Source organism: Coloeus monedula (genome assembly GCF_965178545.1).
Source record: "Coloeus monedula genome assembly, chromosome: 25".
NCBI lineage: Eukaryota > Metazoa > Chordata > Aves > Passeriformes > Corvidae > Coloeus > Coloeus monedula.
In genome coordinates, this window is record NC_138805.1 from 774,285 (window position 1) to 787,256 (window position 12,972).

The 12,972-nt window shown below is 50.2% G+C and overlaps 1 protein-coding gene across 1 annotated transcript in view; it reads right to left on the reverse strand.

Annotated features, from left to right (window-relative positions):
- FLI1 (Fli-1 proto-oncogene, ETS transcription factor) overlaps positions 1–10,157 on the reverse strand; it is an 84,703-nt gene extending 74,546 nt beyond the window's left edge. The window contains exons 1-2 of the mRNA XM_082296912.1: positions 10,031–10,157; positions 8,064–8,145 (exon numbers count right to left, since the gene is read on the reverse strand). Coding sequence (XP_082153038.1) covers positions 8,064–8,102 — 39 coding nt within the window. The 5' untranslated portion in view covers positions 8,103–8,145; positions 10,031–10,157. The remainder of the gene's footprint in view (positions 1–8,063; positions 8,146–10,030) is intronic.
- Positions 10,158–12,972: the final 2,815 nt, after the last annotated feature.

Below are 12,972 nucleotides of genomic sequence, written 5' to 3' on the forward strand. Positions count from 1 at the left end.
CTCTCCAAACCCCTTTGCCCAGCTCCGGACTGGAGGGACAAACAAATCCGGCCCCCGCCGCCCATCCCCGGCGCTCCCAAAGACGGGAAGGTGCCAAACAGACCCCCCGCCATCCCACCGGGAGGTGTTTTAGGAACCCAACTCTACATTTTATGGCCAGACGGGCACCGTGACCCCCAGGGGCTTATTTTGCATGTCTGGGGATGAATCGAACGGAGCCTGCTCGGGTCACTCGTGGTACCGGGTCTGCCAGGGATGCTTCGCGCTTCACCTCCTGTGTTTGGTCTAAAATAACATTTGGGAGAATCCAAGAGATAAGGGAATGAGCGAAGCTGTTACACACTCTTAAGACAAGAGGAACACTCTGCTATTTTCCTCCCAAATAACGAACGATAGAAGCTTTGCTTTATTTTTTTCTGTTGTTTTTTTTTTTTTTAAACACCGCCCCCCCCCCCCCCAAAAAAAAAAACAAAAACCAAACAAGCAAACCAAAACCCCCTCAAAACCAAACCCAAAGCCACCCTGGAAGTTATACCAAAGTTTTTGGAAAAGGCTGGAATATTCCTAACCTCCGTGCGCCAAGCTCTGAATCATCCTAGGTGGTTGTGCCGTGACTCTGGGTATTTAACTGTTCTTTAACTGAGTATTTAACTGAGGTTTGAACTGCTATTGAACTGAGAATTTAACTGTTATTGAAGTGAGAATTAACTGTTATTGAAGGGCATTTAACCAAGAAGAAGGGAGCCGAGACAGGCGGGGGAAAGCCGGGCACGGGGCTGAGCGATGCGCGCCACTCTGGGTCTGTTGCTCGCCCTTTGGATGCACATGTACGTACAGCAGAGGAATTAGGATCTGTTTAATGTGGTCACCACCAGACATCTGGAAAATCATTTGATCTTGGCAACCACGGAAGATTTCAAATGCTTACATCGGGACAGGCTGGTAGAAATCTGTTACTCCTCTATTATTATTATTATTATTATTATTATTATTATTATTATTATTATTATTAATATCTTTCACTCCGTTAATGAATGTAACGGAATTGTCGAGCGGCGTTTTTAATTAGTTCAATATCGATCTCAGGCGCTCGGCACGTCCCCACCTCCTCTCCCCGTCCCCAGGGCTGGGTCCAGGGGCTGCAGCCCCACACGGAGAAGGTGAAAACGCCGCGCTCGGCGCGATCCGAACGAAAGGAAAGAGGATCCACTGGGGGGATGTGGCCTGGAGCTGTTTGGTGTCCGGACCCAAAGGAATTAACCCTCGGTGCAGTTCGGTGCCAGTCCCTCACAGAACCCCAAAGATTTGGGTTTTCTGTCTGTCACCCACACGGTCTTAGTGGGCATCGCTTCCTAACTAAACCCGCCAGTTATTCCCTAGGAACAAACACAGTGAAAACCTTCCCCAGCCCCACTGCAGGGTGCGAATCTGATTTTGTGAGGATGGGAGAGGGGATTGGCTTCTGTCACCCTCTCTGACCCCAACAGCATCAGCTGAGCTCTCGTTGAGCCCAGCCTGGAACTGTCGCTGTGAACTAACGCGGTGATGGGGAGGGCAGCTCAAAAGCCCCCAGACATCCACGCCCTGGCTTTGTCGCTAGCAAGTGCCTCGTTTCCCGCTGACTGTGGCACAGTGTCCCCTTCTTTAAAGGAGCTTCCAGTACACGCGTACTCACAGAGCCTGCGCTGGGTACATTGTGTGTGTTATCCATCTAATAATATGATTTTCTCCATAACTTGCTATACATTTATTCACTCTACACGTAATTCTCATCATTCTGTACTTGCAGGGGGACAGAGTTCATTCTTCACTGGAGGGAAACTCTCCCCCAGCTCCAGAGAAAGTTTAAAATCCCCGGCTCTGCCTTTCCTCTGGCACCGACCTCGCCGCAGAAAGAAAAACGCGACGTGTTTTGTTTGTGTTCTAACCCCACATTCTTACGAGCAAAAAGCCCAAACTGCAGCCCTGGGATTCGATCCCCAGAAGCGAATCCCAATTTTAGACCGAACTAATTGGGCAAACCTCCGCTTTTCAGCTGCAGCAATAAAAGGGAATCAGGAGAGGCTTCCAGCCGCAGAACTGAAGGATGGGGTCCCTCCTCCCCACAGGAACAGCCCAGGGGATTTGGGAACCTGAAGCCGGGAAGTTATTCCCCGCTAATCGGTACTAAGTAAAACTTAAAGTCTTAAAAGTGGAGTGGAGAAGATGCAGGAGCTTTGAAGCTGCTTGGCAATGAGGGGCGAGCGGGGCGAGCGGTGTCCTGGCCGCTTTTATTTGAGTTCCATGTCCCAATAAAACAGCCCCCGCCCTCCCTCCCTCCCCCATCCCGCAATTATTGAAAAGCTGAGGCACAAAACACAAAAATACCGAAGGCCAAAAAAACAGACTGCAGTGCACTAGCTCCGAACGTCTGGCCCCTCGCTTGAGGCCATAATTAATTTGAGATTTATTTTTATTGGAGAACCCAGTCTCGTCTGACCTTAGCCAAACAAGACTTCAGCGAGACCCTTGATGCGCTTGAATGGAACAGAATATTTCTCTCGAACTTCTCTTCAGGCGGCCGTGCCTGCTTTGAATTTGTTCCTCAGACTTCATATGTTTGGAGATTTACAGGAAAGATTTAAAGCATTTTTTCCCCTTAGCATTCACTCTCCCTTTTCTTCCCTTTTTGCTGCCCTTTCCCTCCACACCTCCTCTCCTCCTAAACACGGGGCCGGAGAGCGTAGGGAGGGCTGGGATACGAAATTCCCTGGATCCAGCATATTGGGAGGGGGGCGTTTTTCTGTAAATCGGGAAAGAATGGAGCCATTAAAAGGTCGCGGAGCTGGGGAGGGGGGTTGGTTGTTGCTGCCTGAAGACGGAGGTCACTGCAAAAGCTCGTCCCTTGTGCCCGGGAGTCTGGTTTATTTTAGAAAGCTCCAACACGTCACAATTCCAGGAGAAAAACAACTTTTCTCCCACCTCGACTTCGATTCAGGCCGTGTCCTGAAGGTAAAGCGGGGAAGGAGCAGTGCCAGCCCTTCCCTAACAGCGCGGGGCTGAGCACGGGGAAACGGCAGGACACGGGCACGCGGAGAGGGGTTTTCCTCTTTAGGGCACAGGGTGCAAACGAGACCGAAAATCCTTACGCACGGAATTGTCACAAGGCGTTCATCAACGAGTTGTTGAAGCCCGACAGTTCAGCAGCGTTTGTGATCCCAGAAATGGGTGTCAAAAGGGAAAACAAAGAGAAACGGTTGGGTGCACACGGAATTAGTGATCGCGGAGGGTGAGTGGCGTGGGAGTTCACAGCAGCTTCTGCCCCCGAAGCCGCTGCGGTCCCCACCTTCTCTGGAGGGGCCTGTCCCGTCCTCCCGAGCCCAGGGAGAGGGACTGGAATCCTCCGGGATGCCAGGAATGGGAAAAAGGGAAACAAGAATGAGCAGAAAAGGATGAAGCGCTGGAGGATGCACTCAGTAGGAACATCAGCACCCGGACCGGGGAAAAACAGTCCAGGGAGGTTTTGGTTTTCCCTTTCCTGCCGGGCTCAGGTCGTCCAGCTGCTCTTGGGAACACGGGCAGGTTTCCACCCGCGCATCCCTGAGCACCTGCGGGCTGACCCCCCTGCAGCGCCTTCCCCTCGCTCGGTCCATCAGGCACCAATCCCGCCGCAAAACCAACGAAATCCCGGGGTATTTTTTCCTGGCAACCTGTCCCCTGCTCCTGTTCGGCGGGAAAGGGACGTGTCCGTGCCAGGGTTTGGCAGTGCCCGCCCCAAAGAAAACCTCACTGTTTTGTCCTTAAAAAAAGAATTTACCCCCTCTCTCTTTAGGGCTTCTGTAAACTTTCCAGGCGGAGGGAGAGCAAGAACAAGCCCAATATTGTTCCCAGCCACGCAGCCCCTTTTCCCTCCATGAATATCCTTCTTTGTGCTGCACCACGAACCTTAGGGCTGCGTTAAAGCCGGGCTTAAAGGGGGAGCCCCGCTCCAGAAGGAAAAGAACTCCAGGAGAAGGAAAGGAGTTCCAGAAGAAGGAAAAGCATCTCCAGGAACAGGAAAGGGGCTCCAGGAGTGGGAAAGGAGCTCCAAGAGAAGGAAAAGTATCTCCAGGAGCAGGAAAGGGGCTCCAGAAGCAGGAAAGGAGCTCCAGGAGCAGGAAAGGGGCTCCAGGAGCAGGAAAAGTAGCTCCAGGAGCAGGAAGGGAGGGAGGCTCACCCCGGCCCCGGCTGCCTCGGGGAGGGCAGGGCACGGGAAGCGAAAGCAGAAGCACCGAGTGTGCGAGGAACAGGCGCTAAAGGGGCACACGAAGCGTTCGGACGTTGCCCAAGGGCAGAAGAAAAGCGCGGGTGAATCATGAACCCCCAGAATTGCTCTCGTGCCGCCTTTCCACGGATCTGAAACCACCGACTGGCGGGGCAGGAGGGGAGCGAGGGCTGCTCTAGCCCTGAGGAGCTCGTGGCAATGGGAATAATTCAAAAATCAGTATTCAGAGGTCACGGTGCTATGCTTATGGCCCTAATTCTTCCCATATCCCTCCGGTCAGGATTCCAGCTCTGTCTTCTTTTAACATTTCATTTCCCGATTATATTCCACGTTTCATTCCGTAAAGTCAAGTCCCTGTGTTTAGATGAGATTGGCGCCCTCTGACACACGGTGAACTACGAAATACTCACAGGTCAGTCAGTCCCTAATGGTCTGAGGAACAGAAATTCTTCAGCAGTTCTGCAGAATCAGCCATGAAGGATCAAAACTCTTTTTTATTTCTACGGATTCCCAGCCTTCCACTGAGTTAAGGCCCCCACAAGAAGTGGATATGAGAGAGAATTCAGCGTCAGGAGTTCTGTGGGATTGGGCTCCCCTGTCAGGAGTTCTGTGGGATCTGGTATCAGTGCTTTCCATACTCCTCCGTGCTGTGATAGAAATGGAGGTCACAGCACCGAGAGGCTGAGCTCCAATCCGAGTGACTCCACGTAAAAGTCCTTGTTAAAACAAAGTGTTTTCGAATGAAATCCTCCTGCAGCTCCCTCACCTCACCTCACCCCTCAGTCTGCATTTGGAAAGCCATGGCAAGAGCTCCGTGGCCTGGAGGTACTCACGGGATATTGGGTGAGTTTGTTCCTCCTGGGAATTCCTGTGGAACACCCGCTGGGCTCCAAGCCACAGAGACGAGGCATTTTCTGTCCAAGGCACAGAGTAAACCTGGAGTTGATGCACCCTGTCCATCTGTCGGGGAGGATTTGTAGGAAAGATCAATCCCAATCTCTCTTTTTCTGGTGGAATCCCACCACATCCCACAAAAGTAATGAAGAAAATACTTCTCCCATAAGACAGCAAATAAGGTTTTGTGGAGAAGGAGTGACGTGAAAAGTAGTAAGAATAGACACAGAAAGAGAGAGGAACTGGGACTCAATCTTCTCTCAATCTTCTGCTTTTCAAACCTTGTGCTCCCCAGAGCTTGGGAAGCCCTCCCAGGTCGGTGTGGGGAAGCAGGAGGGGAAGGAAGGCAGCGGGGTCTCAGTGGGACCAGCCCCTGTTTGGCTGCAGCCACACTGGGAGACGGGGAAATGAGGGGCCCTGCTCAGGAGCACCAAGCTCCCTCCACCCGGGAGTGCATCCACAGCCACATTTCCCACTGCCTGGAACATCCATCAATCCCAGCTCTCCTGGGAATAACTGAGGCACCGTCAGCACCTCTCTGTTCCCTCTGGACGCGTTTGAGTCACTGGAAGCTGCCACCAGACTCCGAGGGGCAGAGACTGACCTCACCCATGTGTTTAAGGGTCAAACTTCCCTGGATTTCACCCCATTTCAACTTTTTTGAACAGCTCTGAGTGAGCTGCCCTGGTACCATTTGGTCCCACTGTGACAGAGCTGCCCGACTCAAACCACTGAGGGCTGGTGGCAGACATTTCCTTTGTCTCCGGAGGATTTTGGATCAGACTCCATCAAAATCCCATTGCTTTTTTTACGGACAGGAACAAATCCTTTCCCCAGTGCCATCGGGGTGGAAGAAGCTCTGCAGACAAACCAGCAGAGACAGAATCCTTGCCCAAAACAACATCAGCTGAGGAAGAAGGGTTGGGTTAGAGGCAGAGCCCAGCATCCCACAGCTCATCCCTCCCTCCACACTGTGAGTCCCACCTGGAGAGCTCTTCCTGGTGGATATGGCACAAACTCCCGGGAACAGAGCTCTGTCCCAGCCTTTTCCTGCAGAGCTGAGCTTCACGAGGAGGCTGACAGGGATAGGGACAGGCTCCCCCAGCTCTGCTGGAATGTTCCGTTATTCAGCCCTGGGTCTCCGTTCCACTCAATTCAAAAGGAATTTTCCTCCTAACTGGAGCAGCCCAGGATCTGCCTCCACACCCAGGGCAGTGATGCCACACTGGAGGATGTCCCAGGGCCTTCATCTCCTCCCTGCAAACAGAGCAGCCCGGAGCACTGCCCACATCCCCAGCTCCAAAGGGAACCAACGCCACAGCCAGTCATGCACTGGGGAACATCTCCCTTCGCTTGGACTCGGAGGGATTTGCCTTCCCCAGACCTGAATTTCAGCTGTTTTCCACAAAATTTCTGGTGTTCCAGAACCTGGTCCAGAGCTGTGCAAACTTAACGAGCAGAATTAACTCATCAACATGCCCTGAAACACCGAGATGGGAGTGGGATCTTGGGGGATATCAACCCAACAGGGAATCCTGCCCATTCCTGGTTGGATCTGCTGTAGAAACGTGGAGCAGCTGCACGAGTTCACCCAATGCCAGCTGACCTGGGATCATCCCAAGCTGGCACTTCCACTGCTGACTGTCCCAACAAGCCGCCCAAACTGAGCCATAACCTCGGGATTATCCGCAGGAATCATCCCCAATAATGTGGATGCACATGAAAATCCCAACTGGGGCACGGATCATTGAGAGAGGGAAAGGGGGAAAAAAGAGAGAGAGAATTCCTGTAATAAATTATTCATTACAAATTACCCACCCAGCTCTAGTTAACACCCTCCTGTGTTTCTTCAGGGACAGGAGAGGTTGTGGTTTAGATTTTCCCTAAGTGCTGCTGCATGCAGGGTTTGCCTCAAACGTGTAACCCAGATGTCCCAGGCTTGGTTTATTTACATTCTTGGGAACTGTTGTGAAAAACCCCTATATGATGTCAAATATAATAGAGAGCTCAAGTGAGGTACAAAGGGACAAGGCTGTGCCAACCCTGCTTTGGTTTTTGTTTTAATCTTTAGAACAGAAAGAGGCAGAAGTGGGCCATTGAAAGAATTGTAAGATCCATTTTTTTAATGAAAAAAAAGAAAAAAAAAATATGTATGCAAGCAAGTATTTGGAGTGCAAGGTCTGGTAATATCAGTTCAAAACCAACAACTGAAGTTAATTTCCCCACTAAATTGCATGGAAACACTCAAGGAAAACCACCAGGAGCACGGAAAGAAATCTGTGTTACACAGCACTGCCTGGTGTGACAATCCATTGCTTCAGCAGCTGACAGAGATGTTTGCCTTTGACTCATTCAACATTTCCCCCCTCTAAATCCATTCTGAAATGGACCTTTCAGAAACCGCACAACTCCACAGATCATCCTGCACCTGGAATTAAGGAGCTGGCACGGCGGAGAAGAGAAATGAAATTTAGCTCTGGTTTGGGACTAAGAGGGGCTGGGAGAGCAGAAAATTGGGAGGAAATTCAAGGAACCACTATGAGAGAAGTCTGGGATTTAACCCAGCAGCACAGCCCCATGGTGGCGGTGGTTCCAGAGCAATAAAGCAGGACCACACTGGGATTTAGGACACCCTGACTAGAGGATAACCCAGCAAACGCAGCATCGATGCAGGAGAAAAGACAAGCCCACCTGAACTCATTGTTTGTCCCCAGTGAGACAACTTTTGACTCAGCCCTGCACATTTCCAAAATTAGAAATTTGATATTTCAGCCTCTGCCCCCTCTCCCACCGAAGATCAAGGGATTTTTCTCCTGCTAAATTCAGTAAGAAAGGGAATGAGATTTTCAACCAATACAAACGACCGTGAATTTGGGAGGATTGGAATTTTTGACATTACCTGTTTAAAGATGCTGTCATGTCTTACCTTGACGTAAGACGAAGTGTCTGGTACAGTCTGAAACATCCTTACTGGTTTATTAGATATTTTTAAAGGTCCTAAATTTGACCTGAAATAAATCATACAAATACTCCAGGTCATATATATGCATACAGAAAAGTAAAGGAATAAAGCCTGGTTTAAAGATAAGATTGGTACTAAAATTCAGAGGGGAATGATCAAGCATTTAAGCGTAGCTTTTCAAAGACAGTGAACCCCATCAACACAGCAACTAAAATCAAGTGAGAGACTCAGAGAGCAGAGGTTTATTTCTGGGTTATTTTGGTTTTTCCTTTGGATTCCCCCTCCTGCTCAGGAAAAGAGCCTTCTTCACTTTTGACCAGAGCGGAGGGAAACGTTTGACATTTGATTAACTGAATTTCTTAGCCAACAATTAAAAGCCAGCTGAAATACTCGTGTTTTCATGTCGAGCCTAGTTAACCCCATTGACTCGTACCCCGAGGTTTCCCTGGGCTGAGTGAGGGGCCCTTGCCTTTCCCGGCTCATTGAAACCATCCCGAGCCATTAACCCGCCGGCCCCGACTGATTTAAAGAACCTTCCTCACCAGCAATAATTAAACCGTAAATTAAAAAATATCCCGAATGGAAGCATCGCTGCAAATATTAAAAGAACTCTCGGGGTTGCCAATCCCATTTCTATTTCGGGTCCTGCTCAGACTTTATCTCAGACTTTCTGCGCTCCTGAGACTCGATGAGCTCCTGATGAACAGGTTTTTTGGTTTTTTTTTTTTGCCTCCAACCCCCAAAATCGTCACTACAGAGACGCAGAGATGAACCACAATGGTGAAAAACGGGACGATGAGTGGGAAAACAGACCCGCAGCCACCAAAACATCCGACAACCGATTTTATTTGTCCTCCCCGCTCCTCTCGGGGTCTGCAGTTCTCCTGGAACGCGCCAGAAAACAATCAGCTAACTGTAATTAGCTAAGTGTAATTAGTGCCTCATTAAGAAGCATCCCCAGCCTGCCGCTCCTAAGCGCTGCTGCTCCGTCCCGTTTTCCCGGGATGGAAGGCGAGAGTCGGACATTGACCCGGGAATTACCGCAGGAAAATGATCCGACAGGATGGGAAGGATGCGCCAAGAGCAGCGCACGAGCGGCCCGCGCTCCGGGCTTGTTGCTTTGGGGTTTTTTCCAAGCTCTTGAGGAAAAGCTGTGGGGTCCTGACTGCGCCTTTAGCGCCGCTTGTCCGGGTCTAACCCGAGCCAGCCCCGGGGTTAATTACAGAGCTCTGTTAATGAAGCTGCCCGGCAGCTGGAGCTGCGCCCCTGCAAAGCCCCGGGACACCCCCGCGCCCCCGAAACATCGGCGGAGTTACGGGAAAGAAAAAAAAAAACCCAAAACCAAAAAAACCCAAACAAACAAAAAAAAAAAAAACCAAGAAAAGAACGCCACAGCCCGACAACTGGGAAAGAAAAGTTCTGTATCTGCACGTAACCCCCCTTTTATTGATTTCTCAAGTATTTATTGCGCGTCCAGCTGGCACGGGAGGGCAAGCGGCTCTAAGGCGGACAATGTGTTTCTGATAAGTACAATTCTTTTTTTTCCTGTCGTCCTCCCTCCTAACACATTCCAGTTTCTTTCGCTTCTGAACTTGCGCCGGGGGGTGGGGGCAGGCAGAGTGGAGGGACAAGGTAATTTTGCCTCGCCAGTAAATTTTCTGGGGTCAAGGATTCCCATATTGGTTTCCCCCGCTCCCCTCTTTACCCCTGATTAGCGTCCCCCCCCCCCCCCGCCTCCTTTACCTCCCTGTTGTAATTACGCCTGTGCATGTAAATAAATCCATCTGCATATTTTGGAGCCGGTTCTCGAGAGTCTGCACTGGATTATTTATCAATCGTCTCGTCCTGCCAGCGTCAGCCGCGATAGAAAAAGGCCTGTTAAACTCCTTTTAGAATCGCTTATTCTCATCGCTATGATTGAAAGGACTCACCTCTTAGACCCTTTGCCCTCAGCCAGTGGCAGAGCAGTTTGTAAAGATCCAGACTGAGACCAAACCCAAGCTCCCCGCCAGCTGTGGATCCCTGCCCTTGCCGCTGCAGTTTTGCAGGGAGAAGAGAGATTTCAACTTGTTGGATCCAAAGCAGCGCTGAAGTTAAAATTCCCAGCCCATCCAGACAGGCTGCATCAAGCAGGCATTTCCTCAGGGGGCTTCTGTGCTGCTCGCAGCTCCAGGACGTGCTTTGCTTTCCTTTCCCTCGCTTCTCTGCCCTCTACTTTTCATTTGATTTCCGTTTGCCCCCCTTATCAATATTCCAGCTGTTCCCTCCGATTATTCGTGGCCATGGGACATCCTCGCCCCATGAGCCCTCCTGGCGCTGTGAGCGACTTTAAACAACACACCGAAAAAAAGGAAAAAGAGAAAAAAAAAAAAACAGGAAAAAAATTCAAAACTTTTTAAAAAAACTATTGCTGAGGAGTCAAGCCGAAAAGAGACGCTGAGTGGAGCTCAAGTGCTACTTTAAATCCCCCTTTTTAAAATCAGGAAGTTTCAAATATCCGTTTTTAAATCATCGTTCCTTATTTTGAGGGGTTTTTTCCTTACTCTTACCTAGAAAAGAGTTAACCCATTTCCCCCTGCAGCAGGACCGAAAGCATGACGGAGCACGCTGCAGATGCTCGTGGCTGGGAAAGCGGGATGGAATCGGCTCCAAACGATTCCTTTGGATCAAGAATTCCGCATTTCTCCCTGCAAGCCGAATCTCCAGCTCTTTTTAGCTATTTCGTAAGAGCTATCAAATAGTAACGCGTTCAGGAGGGAGAGGGAACACATCTTCAATCCAGGGATGTTTTTCTCCCCATCGGAGTCACGTTCCTGGTGCATTTTGTCATCTCAGAAGCCTTCGCAGACAATATTTTGCGCTAACCTGGGCAAAAAGTTCCAGGGATTTTAGTACAACATCAATTTTAAAATGCAGCCCTCAGAAGGGTTACCAAAACTATTTGGAAAATGTTCTCCCATTCTCTATTCTCCTTCTCCCTTTCCCGGCTTTGCCCCAAATTCCAACATATTGAAACATTTTTCTCCTTAATAAGAGGAACATATAAAGTGAAGGGGTGAAAGGGCAACCTGGGAGCCGTGCCTTGAGCTCCGCACACAATTTACTCCCTGGTAGACGAGGCGTTTAGCATTCCTCCCAATTTCCAAGGAAAACAGACTCAGACCTGCACCCAGCGATCAGGGAGCTCGCCTCTTTTTAATATAGAAATTCTTGGGATTCTTTGTTGTTGTTATAATTGTTGTTGTTTGTGGCGAGAGAAACCCTTTCCCTCAAGGTGAGGGGACGCGGATTTTAGGGAGAAGCTGCTTTGGGATGGAAGGAAAAGCAAAGCGACCGGAGGGATTCGCGAGGAGCTCAGGAGAGAAGGGATCGGGGAACAAATAGGAGAGGAAGGGAATACGGAAAAAACCCTTTAAAATCAAAAGCAGCGTTGTCATCATTAAAGGCTTTTTAAAAATCGCGTGCACGGGGTTCAAAATGCTTTTTCCAAGGCTTAATCTCATTATTCTGCGGGGATTGGAACAACTCTGCCCAGCCCAGCCGGCCGGGGACCGAACGGGCTCACGTTTCAAAGTCCTCGCTCATTCTTTTCTCACGTTTCCGCGTGTGAATTACGCGAACACGGCGCACGGGAGGAACCCCGAGGGCTCTGCTCTTGTGTTCCCTGACGCCTCGTTCCGTTTTCCTGGCGGGGCAGGGAACCCGCGAAGGCATCTCTGCCCCTTCCCCTCATTTTCCTCTTATTTTCCTGCACTTTTCCAGCAATCTCAGCCTGGCTCCGGCAGGGACCCCCGAGCACACGCACAACCTGCAATGAAACAACCTTTAAAGGTTGGCGTTAACAGAAATTTTGGGGTGTAAAGCACTCCCAAGTTCAGGGGAAACGCCTGCCCCGAATCCCGAGCTGGGTTTGCTGCCCCTTGTAACCAAACCCCACAGCCGAGGGGAGAAACCCATGTGGCCACTTCCAGCCATCCTGGGAGCTTTACTAGCCCAAAAGAAAATTGCTGGCAAATTGGAAACAGCTGGAGCGTCGGGGACTGAAAAAAAAACCCCCAAGCCCACCGCCCCCCTGCTCTCCTGGGCAGGGAAAGTTGCAGGGGTTTTGTTTACACGAGCATCTCGGAGGCAGAGCCCGCATTTCAAGCTTTCCTCCCCAAACCGCGGGTGACTTGTTCGTAAGCAACATTTCAGCATCCCTCAGCGGCGGCGGTGTTTTAAAGGTGCCAATGAAATCCTTCCCGCAGCTCCCGCTCAAGGGAGAGGACAGTGTCCCCGTCCCCTGGAACGGGGTGCGACACAAAACCAGCGGCTTCAGCCGCACAAAGGGTTTTAGCCCAGGGCGCGGGGGAGCTGACAAGTGCCGCGTTCCCATGAGACAGCTGCTGCGACAAACGGAACGCTGCAAAAGCTCCGAGCCCCGCAAAATGTGCTCTTTTCATGTTTTCTATTTATTAGCTCCGTTAAGAGAAAACAGACTCATACGAGTCCCAAATGGAGGCAGGGTATTAAAAGAGGCATGTGAATGCTCCAGCAATTACAGCTGAATTTGATTAAAAACGTCATGAGGGCTGCAAAAGCAGGAGTTACCTGATCCACTCACCCCGCGGTTGCTTTAGGATGAATTATAACACAATTCATTTTATTTTAATAGGTCGCTATAAGATTAGCTGTTTAAGGATGGAGCCGCGCTGTAAATGTTTACATCAAACCGGAGAGCAGCGAGCTTTCCTTTCGGCTTGTTTAGAAATCATGTTTATTACATTTTAAAATTCCTCAACATGTTAATTAGGAAGAAGGGGAAGGTCTGGGAAGGCAGATGGAGCTCCAGTGCTTGATATGGAACCACACACACGCTGCTGGGCTTCAGTTT